The 24,275-nt window shown below is 44.9% G+C and overlaps 1 protein-coding gene across 2 annotated transcripts in view; it reads left to right on the plus strand.

Moving 5' to 3' along the window:
* Positions 1-16,872: 16,872 nt before the first annotated feature.
* Epas1 (endothelial PAS domain protein 1) overlaps positions 16,873-24,275 on the plus strand; it is an 83,030-nt gene continuing 75,627 nt past the window's right edge. For both annotated transcript variants that reach the window (XM_020182984.2, XM_020182983.2), the window contains exon 1: positions 16,873-17,440. Coding sequence is in view for 1 of the 2 variants with exons in the window: in XM_020182983.2 (XP_020038572.1) it covers positions 17,415-17,440 (26 nt within the window). In the remaining variant the exon portion in view is untranslated. The remainder of the gene's footprint in view (positions 17,441-24,275) is intronic.

A 24,275-nucleotide genomic window follows, 5' to 3' on the forward strand; every position in this document is an offset into this window, starting at 1 on the left:
TTTGTTTTTCAGTTAGGATCTAATGCTAACTTTGCCCTGGCCAGACTCAGACAATGATCCTCCTACCTCTGCCTCCTGAGGACTAGCTGGGATTAAAAGTATACATTCACCACACCAAGCTTGTTTTTGAGATAGTATCTCATTAACTTTTGCCCAGGATGGCCTCAAATACAATCCTCCTGTCTCTACCTTGCAAGCAGCTGGGATTACAGGACAACGAGTTTCTTAACTTCTGAACATATTTTTCTATCTTTTGAAATTATAAATAATGGTCTGATAATATCTTCTGCTGAATTTTTTTTCTTTATTAGAATTTCATTTTTTTTTGTCAGTACTGGGATTTGAACTCAGGGCCTTGTGCTTGCTAGGCAAGCACTCTACCACTTAAGCTACACGTCCCACCCTTTTTTGCTTTATTTTTCAGATAGGATCTTGTGTTTTCACCCAGGCTGGCCTCAGACTACAATCCTCCCAATCTCTGCCTCCCAAATATCTGGGATTACAGACATGACTCACCATGCCTGGCTCAGAATTGCATTCTTTTTATGTGATTTTAAAATAAAACATAATTGAAGGAGAGGAAATGATTTAAATATCTGCTGTTTAGAGTCCTCCCAAAACAAATCATTCAAGTTCTCAAAAGCAAAGAAGGCAGGAAGGTCTGGAGTAAGAGCATCAGGGTTTGAATGTAGACCTCCCCAGGGGCTAGCTATGTCCTCCACATTCAAAGTTCCAGTTTCTTGCCTATTAAATGGGGACAGAGGTGGTGTTTCCTCATAGGATGCTAAGGGTAAGTGAAAAAAAGCTAGAGGAGATATTTTAAATGATCTTACCATACACGCAAGCATGATAAATGCTTGCGGAAATAGATGTTTACCCTGATTTGAAAATTATACAATCTAAGGAGTATGGCTCACGTGGCAGAACAACTGCTTTGCAAGCATGAAGCCCTGAGTTCAAATCCCAGTCTCATCAAAATAAAAGAAGAAAATTATACAATCTATACTGTATAGAGTATACTTAGTGTATGTATGGAGCTTTGCTAATTTTTGGGGGGGATAGACTTGAAGAGAAGTTACTGAGTCAGATAGTAAAATTATTATTTAAAATAGTTTTATTTCTAATTTTAAAAGTAATGCTTGCTTATTGTGAAAAATTTAGAAAATATTAAAAACATATCCATAACCTTTCAAATTACTGTTATTAGTATTTGGGGTGTTTATTTTTCAGTCTTTTTTCTAATGGCATATATGTATAAGATAAAAATATAGGTGCATAAAATTAGAATTATGTTATTTACAATGTTATATTTTGCTTGTCAGCAAGCACTGTATTATCATTGCTATGTCATTAATTTTCTTTGGAAATATTTTAATAGCTGTGTAATTCTACTTTAAGGATGCAGGATTAGCAACTAAGCATTTTTTAAGTCATGGCTGTTCAGATTTCTGTTTCTAAAATTTTCCTATTAATAACTCTGTGATGTGTATCTGAACATCTGCAAATATTCATCTTTGACCTCATCTCTGATTATATCCTTCAAACAGATTCCTAGAAGTGAAATTACCAGGTCATAGTGGAAGAGCATTTTTGCAGTTCTCAGTACCTATTGCCAAACTGTGTTCTGAAAAGCATTTGTAGGAATGAAGGAGAGATGGTCCATCTTATCACACTCAAACCAATACTGGTTATTGTAGATTAAAAACTACACTAGCTTTTCATAGACAGAAGGTGCTTTCCTTCTCTGCTTCTTCCTCTCTCCCTTTCTTTCTTTATCTCCTTTCCCTACCTTCCTTTCTCTTTCTCCTTGCTTCCTTCTTTCTCTCCCTTTCCTTCCTTCCTTGCTCTTTTTCTCTTCCTTCCTTCCTCTCCTCCTCTTCCTCCTTTTCTCTCCTTTCTCTCTCCCATCTCTCTCTTTATTATACATGGAATTGCACCCAGGGCCTCATGAATACTAGGCATGTGATCCTTCACTGACCTCCTCTAGACCCTTTCTTTTTTCATTTTTACTAGTAATAATGCTAAACATGTTTTGAAATGCTGTTAGCTACTTGTAGTTCATCTTTTGGAATTATTTATTCATGAATCCCATCAATTTATTGTTTTGTCTTAGGATATTCCTTTTTTCTCTTTTTTTTTTTTTGTGGTACTGGGAATTGAACTCAGAGCCCGTGCTTACTAAGCAGATGCATTTCTTATTGTTTTAGATGAATTCTTTATATTTTAAGTATATTAACCTAATCCCTACTATGTTCAATCTTGAAGAATTTTCCAAATAACAAAGACATCTCCATTTTTATAGACAAAGAAGCCACAAGAAGTGGCAGGTGGTCTAACTGGGATTTGAACTCAGGTCTGACTGGTTCCAGAGCTCTTGATTAGAAAATGAATAAGAACAAGAAGAGAGAAAAGTAGCAGTAACTATGGAACCCTTAGAGGTAGAACTTGAGTATGTTGTGTACAACTGGAGGTCAACTTTGGAGAGACTGGGGACACTTACAAAGAAGGAGGAACAAAACCAGGACTTGGGAGCCAGGAGAAGCCTGGCCTAGGGCTCGCTCTGTATCTTCCTGATCATCACCTCAAGCTTGGGAACATGCTCTGTCCCATCTCTCACCCCCTCACTGACCCTTCAGAGGACTGCCTCCAGCCATTTGCCCATCTCCGCTCCAAATCTCTCACAGGTGCAGTAGCGAAACCTCTTTTGATTTGTCCTCATCATATCTTCCCAAGGCTTTGAGGGGGCACCCTGTTATCTTCTTTTGTTTTTTATTTTTTGGCGGTACTCTAGTTTGAACTCAGGGCCTTGAGCTTGCTAAGGCAAGCATGTTCTGCCACTTGAGCCATTCCTCCAGCCTTTTTTCTTCTTTCTTTTTTTTTTTTTTTTTTGCTTTTAGGTTATTTAGGTATTCCTTTTTGCCCAGACTTGCCTGGGACCACAATCCTCCTACCTATGCTTCCTGAGTAGCTGGGATAACAAGTGTGAGCAACCACACCACACCTGGATTATTGGTTGAGATGCAGTCTTACTAACTTTTTGCCTAGGCTGGCCTTGAATCATGGTCCTCCCAATCTTTGCCTCCCAAGTGTGAGCCATCACACCCAACCCCCTTGTTGTTTCTTGCAAATATTTAGGGACAGACAGAGCCTTAAGGCAATATCCTGAGCAGAGTCCAAAATCTAAGGACATCTTTGATCGTCTTTTCTTACCCAGTCATAGTTGTACTGATTTTGCTAGTTGGTGGGGATGAAAGAGGAGGGAGAGGAAGGAAAGAGGGAGAAGACTGCATTGCTGACTTCCTCAGGATGGCTGTGCATGGCCTCCCAGGAAGTCTTTAAGCTCTTTGACTTCCCTGCAGCCCCTGACCCCCTACCTTTCTCCCCACCTAACAGAGGTCTGCACCTAGAGGTCTGGATAAATACCTGGAGATGACAAGGAGAGCAGAGAGCTGCTGAGAGTGCTTGGTGCTCTCCTCCCTCCCCACAGGAAGGAAAGCGGGTAAAACATAATAATAATGATAAACCCCATAGTTTAGTCTCATATTCTGGGGTCTGAGAGGGCCTGCTGGAGGCTGGGGGAGGTGACAGAGGAAGGAAGAAGAGGTGAGGCCCCTTGTTACTTGCCTTCTCCTCTCCACCTGCCTTCTCTATGGCTCCACCTGGATCTGTAGCCTGCAAGTGCCTCAACATTCATCCTAGCAGTTAACCACACAGTGGGAAATGGATGGAGATTGCAGACTTGTGGAAGCAGAGATGGGAGGGCAGAAAGATTGCAGTGTCCATGGGGATGGGGAGAGAATGGTGAAATTCTGAAGGCAAGGGAATCTTGACCAAATACCAAATGGAAACTTGACTTGCAGAAAAGAATGAAGAGCACTAAAAGCTTTAAGTATATAGGAAACTTTAAAAGAATCATCTTTTTAGTTCTTAATTGTGTTAAATGACAATTGTTTAAAACAATAGCAACAATACAATAGTAGTGAGGCTTAAACTCAGGGTCAACATATATATGAAAGCAGTAGAACCAAAGACTGGGTGGGAAAAGGTGCTGGTTTAGGTTCTTGTATGTGAATTCAAGGTAGGTAATGATAAATCTACCACCAAGATGCTCATTGTAACTTACAGAACAAACACTTAAAAATAAAAGAAGTTTACCTTAAAAAGTGAATAAAGGAGCCAAAGTGGAATATTAATATTTGACTGATTAAAAAGAAGGTAAGAGAAATGAAGAATAAACCAACGGGACATATAGAAAATAAATGATAGCATTTGTTAATTGTAATATTATCCCAAAAGGATAATAGATGACCTCTAGGGTCTTTTTTTTGAGCCTTCAGTATTTTTGGGTTTAGTCTGAATCCCACTGTGAGTTCCCACTAAGGGGACTGAGGCCAAGTTAGTCAAGTCTAGCTGTGGCAGAACTGGGATAAGGTGGAGACTACTGATTCCTAGGTCTATGGCTGGTTTGCCAAGTAGAAGAGACTGTGCCTGTGGGTTTGTGTTGGTCACTTGAGATTTATGTACCAACTGAAAGGGCAGGGCAAAAGGTAGAGAAGAAGCTAGTCCAGCAACCAGGCCTCAAGTGACTTCAGGTTTGGAGTCAGAGTCTGCTCTGGAGTGATTGCTATGTTTGGTGGTTGGATCTGTGGACAGGGAGGGAGCTGGTCTCAGGAGTGTTAGGTGGGGTGAGGATGGGCTGGTCCAGCAGAATTTGTGCAGACTCTCTCAGTGCTGTTCACGTCAGTTAGGCACATTGTTTCCCATTGCTAATGGCCTCTTTATCCTCTTCTCTGGCCCAGGTCAGTCTAAACCCAGGACCTTTTCTCTCTTCCTCTTATCCATACAGTGCAATATCCAGTCATTAAAAAAAAAGTCTTCACTGATTACCTTCTCTGAGCCAGAACCCATCCTAGGAACTGAGGCTTGAACATGAAAAATACAACCGACCCAGTTGTTTTTCTCACCCAGTGGAGCTGATGATTTGCTGGTAGGAGAGAGGAAACAAACATGTCAACAAGTAAATGAGAGGATTCCAGAGAGCAAAAACCAGGCAGTGGGACAGACAGAGTGATAGGAGGCCTGGGGGAGCCCGTGGAACTGTGGAGGAGCAAGCAAGCTGGGAAAGAGCCAGCAGGGGAGAAGGGCAGCTTGGGCAAAGCCAGAGATGGAGCAGCATGAAGATAGCCTAGTGTGAGAGGGAGAAGAAAGGGGAAGGCAGGGCCAGGTAAGCCACCTGGATTTAATCTATCTGTAGTGGGAAGCCATTGGAGCCTTAAGCTGGGAAGTGACATGGACTCATTAGAGGTCATGAGACCTTGACGACTCTGGCTGCTCTGTGGAGAATAGCCTGTAGCAGGGACAAGAGAAAACCAAACAGAAGAAAACAATGGACTGAAAGATAAGAACCCTGGATTCTTCAATATGCTTTGTGATCTTAGATGCTTAGATGCGTCACTTAGTCTAATCTAGCTGTAGGGTTATCTAGCTATAAACTGCCATTAGTAATATCTGTGCTGTTTATGTCATAGAAACATAGTGGGAGTCAGTGACAGAATGTTTAAAAAGTTACTTTTATAGAACAAAGGGCTAGCCATAACAAAGGCTATGCTTATCTGCTCTGCTCCTCCTCCCTATACTGGATAGTTGCTAAATCCAATTGACTAAGTGGATCTGTAAGATAATAATTTGAGTTAATTTCCTCAATGAACATTGTGGTTTCTGAGACATTACTCACACAGTAGCTGGGTAGCTAATTTGATTAATGAAGCCAAACTCAATGGTGGAACCCCAGTGCTAGCCAGATCCTTTCCCTTAGTTCCCAGACTGGGGATAGCTCTTAATGGGGTGTTGTTGATCCCCACTGGCCCTGCTGAGATAATGGGATCATTCCCTGTGACTCCCTTACCTATGAGGCAGCCCTGGCACAAGGAATGAGAACAACAATCTGGAATCAGAGACTTGCTTCAAGCCTGGCCCCATTGCTGATTTGCCTCACTTCTCCAAGGCAGTGGGGTCAGCAGAAACCCCTGGGGAGGTATTCAGGTATTACTTGTGTTGTTTTTGCTGAGGGACAACTATTCCTGCTTTCAGAGGATTGAGAAATAAAGCCTGTGGCACATCAAGAGAGGCCATAGTATTTAGAATTCCTCCAGCAATATATTACTTGTTGCCCAGCCCCAGCCCTTCAGGCCAGAGCTCAATGGAAGGGTATTTTGCTTAATCACACACATACACAAGCATTAAAAAACAAAAACAAAAAAAAACAGAAGAAACAAGACACTGGCTTAGGGATGCAGGTCAGTGGTAGAGGGCTTACCTTATATGAGGGAAGCCATGGGTTTGAAATCCAGCACCACAAAGAGAAAAGGAGGCCAGGTACAGGTGGCTCATGCCTATAATCCTATCCACTCAGGAGGCAGAGATCAGGAGGATTGCAGTTTGAAGCCAGCCAGGACAAATAGTTCGCTAGACCCTATCGTTACGAAAGGGCTGGTAGAATGGCTCAAGGTGTAGGCCCTGAGTTCAAACCTCAGCATCACAAAAGAGAGAGAGAGAGAGAGAAGGAGGGGAGGGGAGGAGGAGGAGTACACTTAGGATGGGTGTGCAGGTGACTTTTATGCCAAAGCACTGTATGTGCATTAAATCATCACAGGGTCCTTCTGAAATGGGTAACTTAATCCCCATTTTTTAGACACAGAAGTTGATATTAAGAGAAGTTAATGAATGTGTCTAAGGCTGATAAGATGAATTACAGAGCTAGGAGTTAGTCCAGGTTGGTGTAATGCCAAGATCATAGGTTCTCCAGTCCTCAGGTTTACCATCCTGAAGTACTTGTTGTACCTCTCTATTTCTCTTTCCATAAAGGCCACAGCTCCTGACATCCTAGAAACCCCTTAGGCCAGCCATGATTGAGGACAAGCTCAGCTTTGGGGCTGGTTTGCCATTTCATCTATGAGAAGACAAATGATCACTCTACCAGTAAATATTAATTGAGGGCCTATGTCTGGCAGGGCTGGCAGAAGGCATGCATCCCTAAGAGTAATTCAAAAGGAAGATTCAGTCATGTCTGCCCAGTTAAGGAGGGAGGGGAAGCAATGATCACTGAGAATGGAGCTGACCAGGAGCTAAGGGTAAGGCAGAATTAATGGCTGCAGGAGGCAGGTGGGAGAGGACAATTCCATGGGGTCAGCTACTACTACAGGAAAGCCTGAGAGCCTGACTGCCTCCCTTCCGGGGACCTGGACCTCTCTGGGGCACAGGAGAAACCCAGACCAAGACCAATGCTACTGAGTGTGCCAGTACAACCTGCACCCACATGTTGGGTTGCTCAGGTGGGTCAGGCACAAATCCAAGTCCCCCTGTCCATTTTCCCTCCAGAAGTGATGATTGGCAAGTGACTAATGTTGACCAGGGCCTGAGCAACAGTTGGGCTAGGAGAAAGGATTTCTTTCTAAGTGTGAGAATGCTCTTAGAGAAAAGGGAAAAATCAGTGGGAAAGACAGATTGAGAAAAGGTCATGTGGGGCCAGCTCAATGCAGCACCCTCTAGTGGTGGGGCTGGGCTAATAGTTCTTCTGGGGTGACAAGGTGACTCCACGTAGGGCAGGCAGGGAGGGAAAGAGGGTAGAAAAACCTGCCCTTCCTGTCAAATGAGCCTCTCTGCCTGCCTGCCTCTCAACACTACTTTAAAAATATAACCAGAGGCTTACCATTGTCCACACCCATGGGCTCAGAGAGAAGAGGGCACAGTGTATCTGAACAGCCTACCCTAATGGGTGAGAAAGGGGAGAAAAGCCTTCCCCTCCAGAGGGAGGTTAATGCAACAATGGCCAAAAGCTGGGAGAGGGGCCTTTCCTAACACTTTTTAAAAATGCTTTTGAATTTTAATGGACACTGATTAAAATGATCTTAAATAAAAAGTAAGTTTTAAAATGTACTGAATTTGTAGTACTTTAGTGCATAATATTTAGTTTCTTAAACTCCTTCTGAGGTTTTTTTTATCGTGCTCATAGTCTCCCTTTGGAAACACCATGGCACTAATGACAGGCTCATAGTGACCACATTTGCATAACATGTAATAAGGTGCCTTTGGGCTTAGTATTGCATTGGATCTTGTCTCTCAGTCCGTGAGGTAGGAGTATTAGAGTTATCATTTTGCAGACAAAGCAATTGGGACGTGGAGATGTTGGTCCCAATACTTGAACCTGAGCTCCAGATTCTATGAAGTGGAGACTACAGCTTGGCCAGGATTCAGTCCAAACTCTGCCCCACCCAGTGTTCAGCAGCATCCATCTTATGCAGGCATGTCTAGGCCAAAAGGAGAAAAGATCAATGTTTAAACGCCCGGTCCACCCTTACTCAGAGCACCTTGGCCCACACAGACCCAGTTCAGTCTAGTTTAAGCCTTATGTGTGTATTGGACTCTCCCCTTTTCCCATGCAATGTCTCAGTCCTTTCTCCACCTTGTGAGAAAAGTAGGCTTCCGCTGGTTTTGCAGAAAAATAAATTTAGGAACACATAGGAAAGGGGATCCTTTTGATTCTGGCCCCTTCTCTGCCACACCTCTCTAGCGCTCCCTACCCCCAGGTCTATACCCAACATCATCCACAAGGCCTGACACAATGCAGAGTTGTCACCACTGACCTGAGTGACTTAAGGCCACAGAAGCTAGCTTGGAGCATAATGCCTAGCATGTCTTTCCCTCTCATTCCTCATAAACAGGAGCCTGTTTGTGAATTCTGTTGTCTGTCATGGGGAGACAGTAATGGACATGGCCGTCTTATCTGTGTGATCACTACAGTTGTTACTGTCTGGTCATTCACACCTATAAACTCCATAGAAACTTCTGGAGATTAAAAGATATATTCACTAGAAAGGAGGAACAGGGAAAGAGAAAGAGTGGAGAGGAGAAAAGGGCAGAGAGAGAGAGAGAGAGAGAGAGAGAGAGAGAAGGCATGTATATGTGGGGGGATGCCCAGGATGAGAAATTTAACAAAAACTTGCAGGGCCCAAGACCCCTAGGGTCCCCACTCCCCACTATGTACACCTGCAAATGAATAATCTCTGAGTGAGATTATTGGGGGACAGTTTGATTTGCCTTTGACTCTATTTAACATTCCCAAGATACTGTGCCCTCCAAAGTCATCTGCCTATACTTTCAGGGCCACACTTACCAATTAGTGTCCCCTCCAAATTCAGGGTGGCAATAATTGCCTCATTGCTTAAAGGGGGTCTGCTCTAGGAGATTCTAGAACTCACAGGAATTTTTCTCTGATGCTAATGCCTATTATCAAAAAGGTTGGTGTAAATCAAAGATTCAGGTTTTGAACAAATTGCGCTGAATGAGAAAGAGAAGCTTTTCTTGCAAAGAACTTGAAGAAAGTTCCTGGTAAGCTTCACAGGTCAAGGTTACCTGCAGTCCATTCCACAGACACTGCTAGAGTTTGCAGAGAAATGCTCACATGTTGTGGACTTTGGTGGCATTAATGCCACTTAATTATTGAGGACAAGCCCAAAGTGGGAAAGTTGAAATGTCAGTACAAAATATGAGGTCAAATCCCATTCATAAACAGCACAGACGTGACCATCATGGTCAGTACACCATCACAGGCACTGTGTTCCAACTACTGTACAAACTAGGAAGAGCTGAAATCTAAGATGAACAATTATAGCTAAGCCTCTGGAAGGGTTTGAGTTGCTGCTGCATGGCTTGCCCTCAGCTTTGACACTTCTAAGAGAAGACATAGTTTCTACTCTAAAATGTTCTTTTTTTCCCTTCTCTGACTAGAAAACTCAGTTACCCTTCAAGATCCAGTCAAAATGTCATCTTTTCTAGAAGCTTTCTGTAACTTCTCCTCCTTCCCTCTCTAGCTGCCGTGCAGAGTCATTTCCCATTGTAAGCTCCCAGAAAAACAGGATTTTAACCTCTGAAGTGTGGTATTTTATCTGTTTAGAAGTCTGTCTCCAACAGTAGATTATGAACTTTCAATGATAGGGCTTGTGTCATTCATCTCTCTAAGCTGAGTTTCAACCACATTGATGAGTGTGAGCTGAACACTCAGTAAGTGCTGAAGAATAGAATGAATGGATGAGATGAATCAATTAAACAAAGATTCAAAATCATGCAAAGTGGATACTGCCTCAAATGCAACAGACTTTGAAGAGGAAATTTGGAAAACCGTGTTGTGTCAACACTGTCATTTTATTACTTTTTAAATGAGCTGTCTACTCTTAACAGGTAAAACTAGCTTGGAATCATCTATGGGTTTTTCCAGTATTCTTGTAAGTAAAGGCTTAGTTATGCTTTAAAACCTTGGCATGTGAGCACCAGTCTGTGATACTGATACACAATGAGCTCCAGGTTCTCTGCCTCAGAGTTATCTGCTTGGAGCTTTACCACTACCTGGTTTTAGGCCAGAAGGCGTCTCTCCTCCATAAATTACTATCTGGTCAGGACCTATTTTAATCTAGCCTAAAATACAAACAACTAGAAGAGCTAATCTGCTATGACATAAAATTAACAATTAAGCTAGGGCATGACAAGACCCATTGTCTAAAGGTTTTGAAAATGTCTGTGGCCTCATCTTCCTTCCACTCCAGCAGGTCATTACGTATATTAGGCACAGCTGGCCTTGCAACCCCAAGATTCATACACCCCAGACTTCAGCCCTCTGAGGAGACCAAGAGGAAATCCTCAGAGTTTTAAAATCTTAAGTATTTACAGGCACATTCTCAGCATTGCATCCCTGGTTTTCTTCAAAGGGCAAAGACAGAGGTATGCACTGGAGAGCAATACAAAGCTTACATGGTTTGCATGAGAACCTGTTTCTTGGCTTGACACTTGGGGAGGCACATCAGTATGTGTGTGTATGTGGGTGCAAGCACATGTGTGCTTTAGAAGTTGTCCTGTATCTCTCCCCTCTGACACCAACACCTCCAAAGAACCCAGTTCTAGTGCTCAGAATGATGTAGATGTAAAAGGCCCCTACATAAGACATGGAAATCACTAAGAGGCAAGCACGATTTTTAATTATTTATTGAGTGCTCATTTTATGCCAAGTGCCCTGCTATGCACTGAGGACAAGGTATTTTCCCACCTTGCTTCTCTATCTGTGTTTCCCTACTAACCTGCCTCTGTCCCTCTAATGTAGGAGGGAAGAAAAGTAAGGAATAGAAAAGGTCCTTCTTCCTGTCTTCATCTTCCTTTCTTTTTTGCTCTTCCTTCCCCTTTCTTCTTTGCTCTTCCTTTCCTTTCTTCCTTCCCAGTCTTCCTCATTCTCTTTCCTTCCTCTTTCTTCCTCTTTCCTTCATTCTTCCTTTTTTCTCCTTCTCCTCCTCTCTTCTCCCCCTGACTGTCTCTTATTACAGGTATTGCAGGTGATTTTTCTCTGCCTGCAGCAGGTGTCTCTCTTTAGTATCTCTGAGGTCTTTAAAGTTCTTCCTTGACCCTCCAGCTGCAGCCCTCTTGAAGGGCTTGTCCTTCAGCTGCCCCTGGTGATCTCGCTCAGCTTCTTCCTCCAGTGGCAGCTCCACCTTTTTCTTTGGAGGTCTCCCTGAAGACACTCACATGACAGGATTACCTAAAAGTCCCTGGTGACTATTCTTCTGGATCCAACACCTGGTCCCTGGAGGTCATGCTCCATACTGGACGTAGAGAATCCCCCCTCAGAATGAAAGACATATTTTCCCAGATGCTGACACCCAAGATCACACTCCCTCCCCAAGATCAGCCAGCACCAATGGCTGGTAGGGGTACAAAGGGGTAGGAAGACCTCTTCATTGCACCTTGGGACAGCTCCATCCAGCTTCAGATCTCTGTTGGGGTTGGAAAAAGCCTTTGTGGGGTTGCCTGGAAACTCCACATCTCCCTTTACCCCATCTTGCTTCCTCCCTTATCTCCCCCAGGTGCTAACCCAAGAGCATGCCCTGAGAAACCTCATGCTCTTACCTTGCTCTTCAGAGCCACATGCTCCATTGCAGTGATGTAGACAACTGGTGGTAGGAACTTCTAGACACAGACCTCCACTTCACTGCCACAGGCCCCTTTGACCAGCCTTTCCACAGTGGGTGGTTTCCTGAACCCCTTATGCTGCAGGTATCACACTCTCTACATGGTCTCCTGTAAGCCCCAGTCACTGGCCTTTGAGAGAGGACTAAGCCATATCCTCCCTTCCTCTGTATTGTGGTAAAGGGACTGTCGTGATGCGGACAACTCCATCCTAGAAATGCAATTGTTAGTCCTCTTGTAAGTCAAACCATGTGTCCTTAGAGGTGTACAGTGGCCAAAGAAAACATGCAAAACCATTTTCAAAAGTTCTTTTTAATATTCTATACTTTGAGTTATATTCTTATAAGACATAGATATATTATTGTGTTTTTATATTCTGTACCCATTGTCTTGGGACTTCAGTTGAAAACCAAGGTAGAAGAGTCCCATTTTAATACTGTTACAGGCCAAAGCCACCTGACTAGGTGGGGAGAATTTCTCTTATTCCCACTCTGTGCCATTCTTGGCCATCAGACTCCAGGGCAGAGCTGCTTGGGCCCCAATGTCATCATTTTCAGTGACAGAACACCTTCATTTCTGCTCAGACCATTTTCTGAGGTGGGGCTGGCATGTCCTTCCCATTGCCATTCCTCTCACATGGGTGTTATTTTATCACCTCAGTGGTCACACCCACCAGCCTGAAAGCCTGGACAGTCCAGCTCGGCTTCTGTGGGTCCCAGAGGTGGACATGGTTGTGACTCCAGACTTTCTGCTTTTTACTCACTCTCTAAATCCACCCCAGAGCACTGCCACTGCCAAATTCCTGTCATACCGATTGTACATAGTATGAGTTTGCTCTCAATTTTTATATCAAAATATTTTAAATATATTAATTATATATAAATATATATATATTTATATATAAATATATATATATATATTTACCAGTTTTAAAATAGTTGGGGGGAGACAAAAGGAATCATTAATTACCACTTAAAAGATGCCTGTTGGGGCTGGTCACGGTAGCATATAACCATAATCCCAGGTACATGGAGGGGAAGGTAGTAGAATTAAGGTCCAAAGCTGACTGGCACAAAAGCTTAAGATGACATCTGAAAAATAAACTAAAACAAAAAGGACTGGGTGCATGGCTTAAGTGATAGAGTGCTTGAGCAAGCATGAGGCCCTGAGTTGAAATCCTAGAATGGCTAAAAATGCCTGTTGATTTCAGAAGCTTTAAAAAAGTGAGTAAATGTTTAGTCACTATCTGAGAAATGCAGTGTGTGCTCTACTGGACTGTGTCCTCCTTAGAGAAGGGGCCCCTGAGGCTCTCTTACACCAAACTGACTCCTTATGTTTTCCTTAGAGTAGCCCAGAGGATGGCCCTGAACCAATGACTCCTCTATTATTGGTTGAATGTCAGGGAGATAAATCCAAAGACCTCTCATTGCCACAACCTTACCCCTTGACCTAGCAATGGAATATGGTAGCTTCTAAGTCACTGGTAATCCAGGTATGAGGGATGGAAGAGCTGGGGTTAGTTACTACTGAATCCATATTGGGAAGCAGTTAGGCATTTCAGTAGAAAAAAAGTTTAACCTTTTATCCCATAAAAGTCATATAGCTCCTCTTGAAAGATGACAAATAAGGATTTGTGGGGCCAAAAGTCATATTTAACAGTAGATATAACATATGTCTACAAAATTATCTCAGGGTATTGGCCTGAAATCAAGCACAGGGATATGGTTTTCTGATCCTGGAGTTCAGGGACAGGGAGTGAGGATAAGATTTTGTAAAGTCACAGAATCGGTTGGCTTTGTTTGGATGGAGTACCATGCAAAGGTGAAGGGAGGGTGACTCAAAATAGCTTTTCAATACAGGGAAGCCATGGCCTCTGCCAGATGGCCCTTCCTTCCATCTCTCACCCTACCTCCCATGCTCTCTCCACCCGAAACCTACTAAATGGCTAGATGAGGTCAGATGAATATTACATGAGAAAAATGTATGCCAGGACAGGGACAAGTACATTTTCATGACCCTGAATGCCTTCTCCAATTCTGAGCCCTAGGGCCCTCTCTTGCCTCCTCTTAGTCCCATTGTGACAATGCATTGAAAGTTGTAAGTACTAATGAAGGAGATTGGCCTTCCAAGATCTCTTCTGCTTTCCAACCACATCCTGGATAATCTGTTATTCTGATAAAACCCTGAGATCATCTTTCTCCCACCTGCCTACTGCAGCTTAGGTACCTGCTTTCTATAGAGTTTGCAAGTTAACCCTTTGTCTCTAGCTCATCCTTCCCACGGGATACCCTACAAATAAGAAAGGGAGCTAGAGACTCAGTCTTGTTCCTTGTTAAAACAAGTAGCCATTCCCTTGGTTCTATAGCCTTTGTCCCCAAGCAGTGCAGTAGGAATTTGGGAGACAGGTGAGAAGAATTGCTTGGAGATGGGCAATTTGCTCCCCTTTTAAGCAGCTTGGGAGATTTGCTTATGGGTGCCCCCTGCTGCTGTCTGTGGCCTTAAGGTCAATGTCTCTAGAGACACCACTTTAAAACCAGGGACCCAGCTCCTGCACTTCCACCCACTATCACCTTTTAAAGCTTTTTCCCTTTAGTTCTCCATGGGCTCTAAAAATTAAAAACAGCATGTATCTGGCTTACACTCTCATCTTCTTTCAAAGATTGTTAAACTGAATCCGATAAGAAAACTTAAAAGGTCCATGGGGCTACCTGGCTATGTTCTAAGCAGGCTGGGTCCAACCCTTTGGAACATTATACAGAAGTTTTGGTGACTCTCTCAGACACTAACAAAATCCCAGTGTCTTCAAAGCTATTCACTGGGATTGCCACAAAATCTGTTTACTTTAACTTGGGAATCTTTCACTTAGAGGACAAAATCCCAATTAGAAAGAGGGCATGGGAAAGGAGCTATGCTAATATGATTGTTAAAGACTGAATCCAGAATCTCACACATGCTAGGCAACCCCAGCCCCTACCTTTCCTCTTAAAAAAAAATTCCCAAAGCTAATTCTATAACCTCACCCAGTTGAAATGTTCTCCATTGGTTAGAGGTATTGTTTTGGGACCTGCCAAGCATACCCAGGGACTCAGAGGCCTTGGTGGTGAACAACTTGGGGCAACTTGAAGTCACAAAGGTCCTTGGTTCCAGCACCACCACCACTCCAGTCCGAAGTGAATACACTGTTGCTGATTAGAACTGTGCCTACCAATTTGAATACTTCATTAAGATAAGTGTGTCTACTAGGATTGGTTGGCTGGAGAAGCCTGGTAGGAAATCACCCACCAAATTTTTAAGAAATGTGCATTCATTGAGTGTCCCTGTCAGGCACGCAGTTTGACTTCTGTCTGTATGCATGGTGCTCAGCAGCTCCAGGAAAATGAGAAAATGTGTTCAGTTGCTCCACTTTCTGTTGGTTTCCCTCTCTCCCCATTCTACTTTCCAATGTTTTCCCAAGGCTCCTGCAAAGTATCCCCGTCCCTCTTCCTGTATACAAAGGGGGAAATTAGTGTTTATTTTGTTATGCTACTGCTGAAACAAACCTAAGCTCCCCGCTCTCATACATAAGATTCTGAAACAAAATGTGTCTAGCGGGGAAAGGGCAAGGTACAGCAAGGCTTTGGGGGGTCTCAGGACAGTCCAGTTCTCTGCCTTTGCTTTCTCTTCAACTGACACCTGTGGGACCTATAGGCCCTTCCCCAGTCTTCAAAAATTAAGAGTCTCCCTTGTTCCTTCCTGAAATTTTCCTGCTAAATCACGTGAGGTACCGTCTGAAGGGCCTGGGGGAGCATGTAAGAGCAGGGCAGAGGCGCGCACAGCGCAGGTGGAAGACAGCGCTTAAAGCCAAGGTGGAAAATCCCTGAGCTCTGCCTGCAAGAGCCTCAGACAGATCCACTGTTTCCCAATACATGAAGTCTTCACGTTTCTTATACTTCCGGGGAACCCTGGAGACATAAAGGGCAGGCTCGAGATCCAGTGACTTGAGGACATTGTGCCAACTCTCACCCCAAGATCACACGCGGAAAACCAGACTGATTTCTCCGATTCTGACTGGGGAAACGCGCAGTGGTAGTGTGTTGAGAGCAGAGGGCCGCAGGCCAGATGGCTGAAAGTCATTCTCTCTTGCACCCCAGCATAGGCAAACAACCCATTAACTGGATGAGGAAAGGGCAGGACAGGCGCACTCTTAACTCGTTTACACTGCGCTGCTTTTCCTTTCAGATGGAAGATCAGCTGTGTTCCACCAAAAGGAGCGCATCGCCCAGGCCACTGGGGTCTTTGGAATTATTCCCACCCGGTCGGAGGGGCTACACAGCGGGGCCAGGGACGTGGAAGCACAGCACGGAGGAGGGGCTCTGCTAGGCCCAGCTGCGTGCCGGACCCTCTGCATCCGCGGTCCTGCCCTCGTCCCAAGGGCATGGCGTGGGTGGTAGGACATAAACTCGGTGGCTCACTCCTGCTCTCGCAAACACTCCCAAAAGCCCGCTCACCGCCACAACTCAGCTCCGCACTAGCTACGCCTCCCCAGCGCTAAGTCCCACCCCGCCACCCGCCACCCCGCCGACCTCAAAAACAACTTGCAGATTTGCGGAGGGAGGAGGCTGGGCGGGCGAGCGGGCAGACAGGCAGCGCAGCGCGGGGGCAGGAGGCGGGCCAGGGTCAGGGCAGAGGCTGAGGCCGCACCTCCCCATTGGCCAGGAGGCAGTGGGAAGCCCGGGCGGGGGGGGGGCGGGGGGGGCGGGGGGGGCGGGGCCTACCACCCTCCGCCCGCCCCGGTCCCCTCCCCCTGCGCCCGCGGGGGACTCCCCCCGCGCCCTCACGCTCCTGCCCGCCCCCGTGAGGGCCACCAGAGTTTTTAAAGTGGGCTGGTAGCTGCGGGCGCCGGACATTCGGGAGCGGCCAGCTGCCCAGCTCCAGCGCTCGCTGCGCTCCACCCGAGCTCTCCCGAGACGGTCGTACAATCCTCGGCAGTGTCCTGAGACTGTATGGTCATCTCAGCGGTCGCGCTCGCCCGGCTCCGGACTCCTTCCAACTCGCGTCCTCCGAGCCACTTTTTTTTTTTTCTTTTGAAAACCCAGAAAAGTGACTCCTGTTCGAGGGGGAAAAAAGGAACTTCGGTTCCCTTCTCGCTGCACTCTTCGCGTCTGACAACCTCCTCCCACTCTTTCCCGGGCCCCGCCTCCGCGTGCAGGTTCCTCCCCGTCACCTCTCCACCCCTCCCCCGCACCTAGCCAGTCTCCCGCAAACTTCCACCTGACTGCGGGGCGCTCGGACCTGGGAACACTAAGGACCTTTCACACCCGCCCAGGCCTCGGGGAACAGACAAGGGCCACAGCAAGGGCAGAGGCTGCAGCCTCCTCCGGCCGGCCAGGAAGCCCAGGTGCTCGGTTTCTCAAAGGGCCACAACGACAATGACAGCTGACAAAGAGAAGAAAAGGTAAGCCGGCCGGCGAGGAAGCTGGTTAAAGGCAATGGCCGAACTACGCGGGGCTGGCGCCATCAGGTGCGGTTGCGGTTGGGAAGGCGTGTCAAGAGGTCTTTGGACCCTGAGGATCCAAAACCTGGAGGGTTTTGAGGGAGAGAACAGGTGTCGGTTTGGGTATGTGGAACTGAAAATTTGCAGTGGAAAGTACTGTGGCCCGAAGGAGTCGCGAACCCGCGCGTGCAACGAGCCCGAAAAGTCCTGGAAGTCGGGGCTGCTCTAGTGGTGCCTTCCAAAATCTGAAGTCCCAAGGCACCAAGCTACCATGGCCAGCAGGATGAAATACTTCTGGGTTGATTTCCTCGACTTTCTCTGGTCTCACATGGTGGGGCAGTAGCCACGCCTCTCTTTCACTCCAGACCCCCGGGTCCGTCCACATACGTTCCTTTGCCAGCTCTGAGCCCCCAAACTAGCCAGGGATCGAAGGCAGAGTGTGTCGTAAAGACGCGTCTCCGCCCGGGATGCGGCAGAGGGCCCCGGTCCCGGCTCCAGAAGCCACCTAAGTTTGTAGAGCCCTCCCCCACTTCCCTCACTCCGCACCTTGACTTAGCCAGAGAGTGGGTAATGACCTGGATTGCCCTGCGGGGGCAGGTGTCTTGGCAAGGAGGGGATGGCCACACCGGGCGTCCCCGGTTGCCTGACTCTTAAGAGGACAGAGAAGGGCAGCCACGACCTGCCCGCCTGCCCTCTCTAGCCTATCGGCACTGGGTGAGAGGCAACTCCGGCCAACTATTGCTGCCTTCCAGTCCGCTTCGGGTCCCGCGGGGCCCAGCCCTCTTGGAGTATGAGTGAGCGCGCATGGCGCGTGGGTACGGCCTCAACTCCCACAAATGCGTGTGGCTCCCAGCCTGGCCCCTCACTTCTATCTCCACCATGCCACCCCGATGGGCTGGAGCTTCTATCCCAGCCCTCCGCGGTGGTTTGGCAGGGCTGGCCTGTGAGTGACCGGAATGGAACCTGCGGCCGCGGGAGAGTCCAAGGCGGGGAAGCGGGGAGGTGGTGCAGAGCTGGGAGGACCGATCCGTAAAGGAAGGGATTGACTAGCCCTGAGGTTTTAGTACCGGAGCTGATTTGTTCTTGTTCAGTCTTCCACTGTGGGATCGAAGCCAGAAACAATGTATCTTCTGGTGTAAAGCGGAGGCTCCCACCTCGGGGCACCGATAAGGATTTGATAAACGGGAGCGAATCGCACCCGTCCTGGCCCGGCGCCCTAGCCCCAGACTGCGGGATCGCTGGGGGGAGGGGATTGAGCCCTGCTCCCCATCCTGGCTGCAGCCCTTCTCCAGCGTTGTTTCAGTGTCGCGCCTCCAAGCCTGAGGTCAGTGAGGGATCACTGAGTGGGCAGCCCGTGCGTCCCAGGGACCCTCGAGCAGTTCTGAGGTCCTGCGTCCTTTGAGGGAAAGCAAGGCAAGGAAACAGTCCAACGCATTTTGTAAAGCCAAGCGTGGTGCCAATAGTGCCTAACCGGTCAAAAAACAAAAACAAAAACAAAAAAAACCCCACAAAGTTATAGACAGCCCCTCGGCTCCGGGGCTGGCGAGGGAACTTATTGTACATTTTACAATTGTGATGCCTATCGGCGAATGTCGCAATCGCGGAGGAGGTGGGACCTGATGGTAATCTTGACAAATGTGTGAAGTGTCAGCTTCTCCCGCGCGCTTTGGCGCCGGGTCCTCTGCTATTATGTATATTAATCGTCTCAAGAAACTTGGGAGCAAGGGGATATAATTTCGATACACCCAGCTGCAGTGCCTCGTTGGCAAAGTGCTTGGTAGAGAGACAGAGCGGGAATAAAATTGCGTAATGAGACTTCAAATTACTGGCGAGAGCGGTCGCTTTAAGTAGTGCGGGGACTGCCAGGGAAACCCCTATGAGGCCGCTGAGTGCATTGCAGTGCTCAAGTGGTAGCCACTGGACTTGCCCTCTGCGACCTGCCTGGGTTTTTGTGCCATAGAATGGCAGGGCAAACTGTGTCTCTCACCATCCAGAGTCCCATGAGGAGTTGTTGGATTAATCATTTTGAGACTCATTTACTTTTCACATCAGGCTCTGTTTGCTCGCTTCTTGAAGGACCAACATGTAATTAACATTTGTGAACAATAAATTGAAAGTTTGTGGTGTCCGGAAATGGCTGGCTGAAGCTTTTGCGGGTGCCTCACAAGTGCAATGCAAACCCAGTGATAATTCTGCCCACCAGTCGTTAGAGATGTGTGTTTCTTTTAGTTCAAGAGCCATTTCTTCCCCAAGGTTTAAGGTGCACAAACGAACTTCTGCAGTGTTTATTCTAGCAATAGCACCTAGGATTATTTTGTTCCAAAACATATATGGATGAATGGATATGTTAAAATAAATACTGGCTGACTAGCAGGCCTTGGTAGGACAAACCAAAGTGAGCTGTTTTGGTTTTTGGTGGAAGGGAGACCTCATTAGATTCTAGGAAGAGCTAAATGTGGATATTCTTGAGCTTGGGGTTTGCAAAGTGGTTCAGGTAAATGTAGGTGAGATCTTGGATAATCAGGGATCAAAGCCCAATCCCAACGTCAGACTCAGGTCTGAGCACCTTTCAGGAGTGCTTGTGTTATTTAGAGAAAGGACAACCATGAAAAATGAAAGAGGAATTGAAGACATCTGGACTAGAAGTGTCCAAACTAACTCTCCCTTGTCATGCCAGCTGGATTTGGTTGTTCCTCTGCTAAAGTAAAATCAAACTCCATCTTTTCCCAACTCTGAAGGAAAACTATTGCTGAATAGTTTCTCTCAATTGAAGTACCCTTTTTATAAATATTCCTTCAACATGTGATCAGTTTTCACTGCATTAACAGAAATGTGAAATGGTACAGAATTAGTATAACATTATCAATTCAGGTTTTTAGGTTTTAATTCATACTGCTTTTATGGAATTCAAAAGAATGCTATGGCTGCAGATTTTTTTCAGTGTTGCTGATGGGGACTTTAGGATTATTTTATAAGGGAGCATGAAAACTATCCAGGAAAATATTTTATATCTGGAGAAGGCCCAGCAAGGGTAAAACAACTTCTTTAATCACAGGGAAATTAGTGCTGATAAGAATCAGAACCCTGGTTCATTACTTTAAATTAGTATGTGTGTTCACAAGAATACCCCTGGAATGCCTCTAGATGAAGGATTAGAGCAGCCTACCACCACCACCACCACGTGTCCCAAGCCATGGAACCTTATAGAAAGGAGATTTGCTTTTCTAGGTAATTATAAGAACCTCAGGCTGTTTTCTTTTTACAAAAACAAAGAGTAAAAAAAAAGAAACAATTGATGCTTGCCTCAGTATCTGTAAACTTGGAAAGTATGAATTAATTGTTTTAGTGCCTTCCCTTTAGTAAGACACATCTACTTATACAGGTAGGTCTCATTAAACAAAACCAAAGTAAGGACTACTTCTCAACAGAGCAGACTGCTTTGCGAAGGCAAAGAACATTTCCACAGCTACTAGATTGTTTCTTGCAGGGGCTGAGTTGGCTTTTTCACTAGGAGTGAAAACCATGAGACTAAAGTACCTAATTTACTTAGAATGTAAATAAATTTCTCTGTCCCACTATGTCTCTGACTCTGTGGATGTGTGGGGTGATTTCCAACTTTCTAGGAATCTATTGTGTAAAGTGTTTAGAAATAGAAGGAAACAATTAAATAATTCTTAGTGTTCCAAGCCTCAGCCCAATACATTTGAAAATACTTGTTATTATTAATTATCTCAAGATTTAGGCTTTTCTTGTTTTCAGGAAATCTTGTCTATTCAGTAGTTGCTTTGGTGCTTTTTTTTTGTTTGTTTGTTTGTTTGTTTTTATTTTCCCAAGTTCTATCCTATACTAACATGATAGTTTTCATTTTAGCCCAGTGGATTTCCCTTCTTCCTTTAGTGACCATCACAGGTAGTATAATAATATTTCTGGCTTTTACCAATAATATACAGTTAGCAGCATTTGCTCCCAGGGCCCCAAATCCTTCATCCCTACTTCTAATTCCCTAGTTCCATGCTGCCTTTTTTCATGGTGATACTCACACCAAGATATCAATAAGACAACAACATGTGTTGAACACTTCTTAGGGGATATGGTTGTTGCCTTCAAGTTGCTTAGTCTAATTGGGGGATAAAAATGAAACACAAGAAAGCTTAATTGAAAATTTAAGTAGCTGATAGCTTACATATTAATTTTCTAGAGGGAGCAAATATTTTGAAGCTAAAGATAAGAAGCTCCTGAGAGCATTTCAGGTAGTAACTACACACACAAACACACATACTTATTTATGACCATTGTGTGTGGGGGTGGGGAGACTGGTTCATAATGTCCCTGGAATCACATAGGGTAGGTGCTGAACACCAGCATAAAGACTGGCTCCCAAGGAAGGTCCATTGGGGAAGTTAGTGGTTTTGGGGTAATGAGGGTAAAGAAAACATGGAGGGCTCAGCGGTATTCTGTATCATAAACTTTGATACCACAGACAGAAAGGTCCCCCAGATTGACTGGTGTACTTTCAGCACTGGCATAGAGCAAGGAGCAATGGAGGCAGGAATCAATGGAGGGTTCCATGAACTGTAGGGGCAGAAGTTTCTGGTTCCATTGAGGATTAGAGCAGAGATAGCTGTTGACTCCCAGAAGGCTAAGAAGGGAGTGAGGACTTTTTACTCAGGCTTTGTAAATAGGCTTTAGGATGTGTTGTATGAATCTCTGAAATTGTGTGCAAGGTATTATGTGTATAAGTATTTTTTTCCTAAACAAAGGCTGTTAAGCTCTTAATAGCCTTTCAAATTAGAAAAGGCAAAGCCTTGCTCTTGGATATCTGATTTGGCAATTATCTTACATTTCAGGATCTTTCTGTTTAGGTCCAGACTGCTCCCACATTTGTCTTGGAGAGGAGGCAAGAGGTTGATGTGTGCATCTAGTAAAGATTTTGTGATAGGACTTAACCTTACCTAAACCTAGCTGTCCTGTCTGTCTGCATGGGTGCAGAGGGATAATTCTGATATAATTCATGTGGTTAATGCTTCTTAGATTGCCTATGAAAATAAATCCATGTTCACACTTTCCATTATTCTCAAACAGTTATTTGGAGGTCCTTCTATGCCCTAAGAATGTATGTGTCCTTATAGAAATCATATATTCAGGAGGACAAAACAAAAAGCACTTAGTCTTTTTGTGCCAGTGCTATCCTCAGAACTTCACATGGATTAATTCTTTTAATACTTATAATAACTGTGTCTGATAAGCCTGTTATTATCCAAACTTCACTGATGGGAAAGCTGAAGTATAGCAAAGTTATTGCCCAAGGTCATAGGTAGTATGGCAGAGCTGAGACTCAATCTGGACAGTGTCACCAAAGTCCTTAGTCTTATCCACTATTCCTCCTTACCTTACCTTACCTAAGAGGCCTATAAAGCACTTAACACCATGTCTAAATGTGGTAAGCATTCTATAAATGATAACTGTTTTGTTATTGTGTTTGTAATTGTTATAATGACTTTTCTCTTTTATGATTCATCACTTGTATCAAACCTCACACAGACAGGGATTGAAGGTCTGAAGGGTAGACTTGCAACTCAAGGCATTTGTTAGTTTTCATAGATTTTCCTCAACTCTGACAGGAGGTGGTTCTCTGCTGACCCTAGAAGTTCAAAGCTTTCCACCTCCCACCCTTTGCTGGTGGCAAGACTTCAATAACTACTCAGTCTTCAGACTCCATTGTGCAGGAGGACCTGTTAGGAGCTCTTCCTCTGTGCTTCTGAAAACCATCTACAAATCAAGATGCACAGGACTTCCTCTCGCTCTTTTGATCTTTTGAAATTGCAAGCACAGGAAGGAAAGAAAGGATGGGGGGATAAAGAATTGCTATGATTGTTGTGATCATATTTTACATTTTTATAGAGCTCTTTCTCTGGTGAGTCCCAGGCTTTCACAGCCATGCACCATGGGCATCTAGAATCTTGAGAGTTTCTAGAATTTTCCCAGTGTTGTAAACCATAATTGCCCTGACATACATCACAATGGAGGGAGAAGCTGGCCATATCAGCAGCTGTATTGGCAATTGCACATCACTGTGTGTGTGACGGCCATCCACAAAAGTATGTGCTACTCGCAGCATCTGTAATTGTCAAAAAGAGGTTGTTGATAATTTGATGTGAGTTGTTTGGTCCTGCTTTTGGTAGATACAGAACTGACCTGAAAGCATGAAGTTGAGAAGAGTGTCGGGCCCTTTGAAATCCCTGGAGCCAAAGAGATAGGTATGGCAATGACCAGAATGTTATCTGCTTCTTAGTGGCCTTTTTTTCTAATCTCTCAAGAAATACTGGTTTCCTTGGTTGCCTTAGGCTGTTTCCAGGGGCCACTAGTACATTAGCAAAACTCCATTATGTGGTGTCACCCACCAGAAGCTTCACGTGTTCTCAGGAAGCACATTTTTCCCCCTTGACTTGGAAAGATTCTTCCTTTTTAAAGTTCTGAGTAATTTCTATGCCAGATAATAACTCTAGGAAGGAGATCCTTTTCTTATGTAAAAAGTATTTCAGAAGGAGTGGCTTGTCAATAAGGAAAATGACTGCATTAAAAAATATATTTGTCATGTATCCATATGGAATTTTCTTAATTCCACAAAGCCTTGGAAGCAGATTGTTAGAGCTATCTTTTTATCTATACCCCTGGTGACTTACTGAATCCTCCATGGCACACTTCAATAAAAAAATTAAATGAAAGAGATAAGTGCCTGTAATCATAGCAGATGAGTGATTTTTATCTGGTTAGGCTTTGTAATCAAACACATGGG

This window comes from Castor canadensis, chromosome 12 (genome assembly GCF_047511655.1).
Source record: "Castor canadensis chromosome 12, mCasCan1.hap1v2, whole genome shotgun sequence".
Taxonomy (NCBI): Eukaryota; Metazoa; Chordata; class Mammalia; order Rodentia; family Castoridae; genus Castor; species Castor canadensis.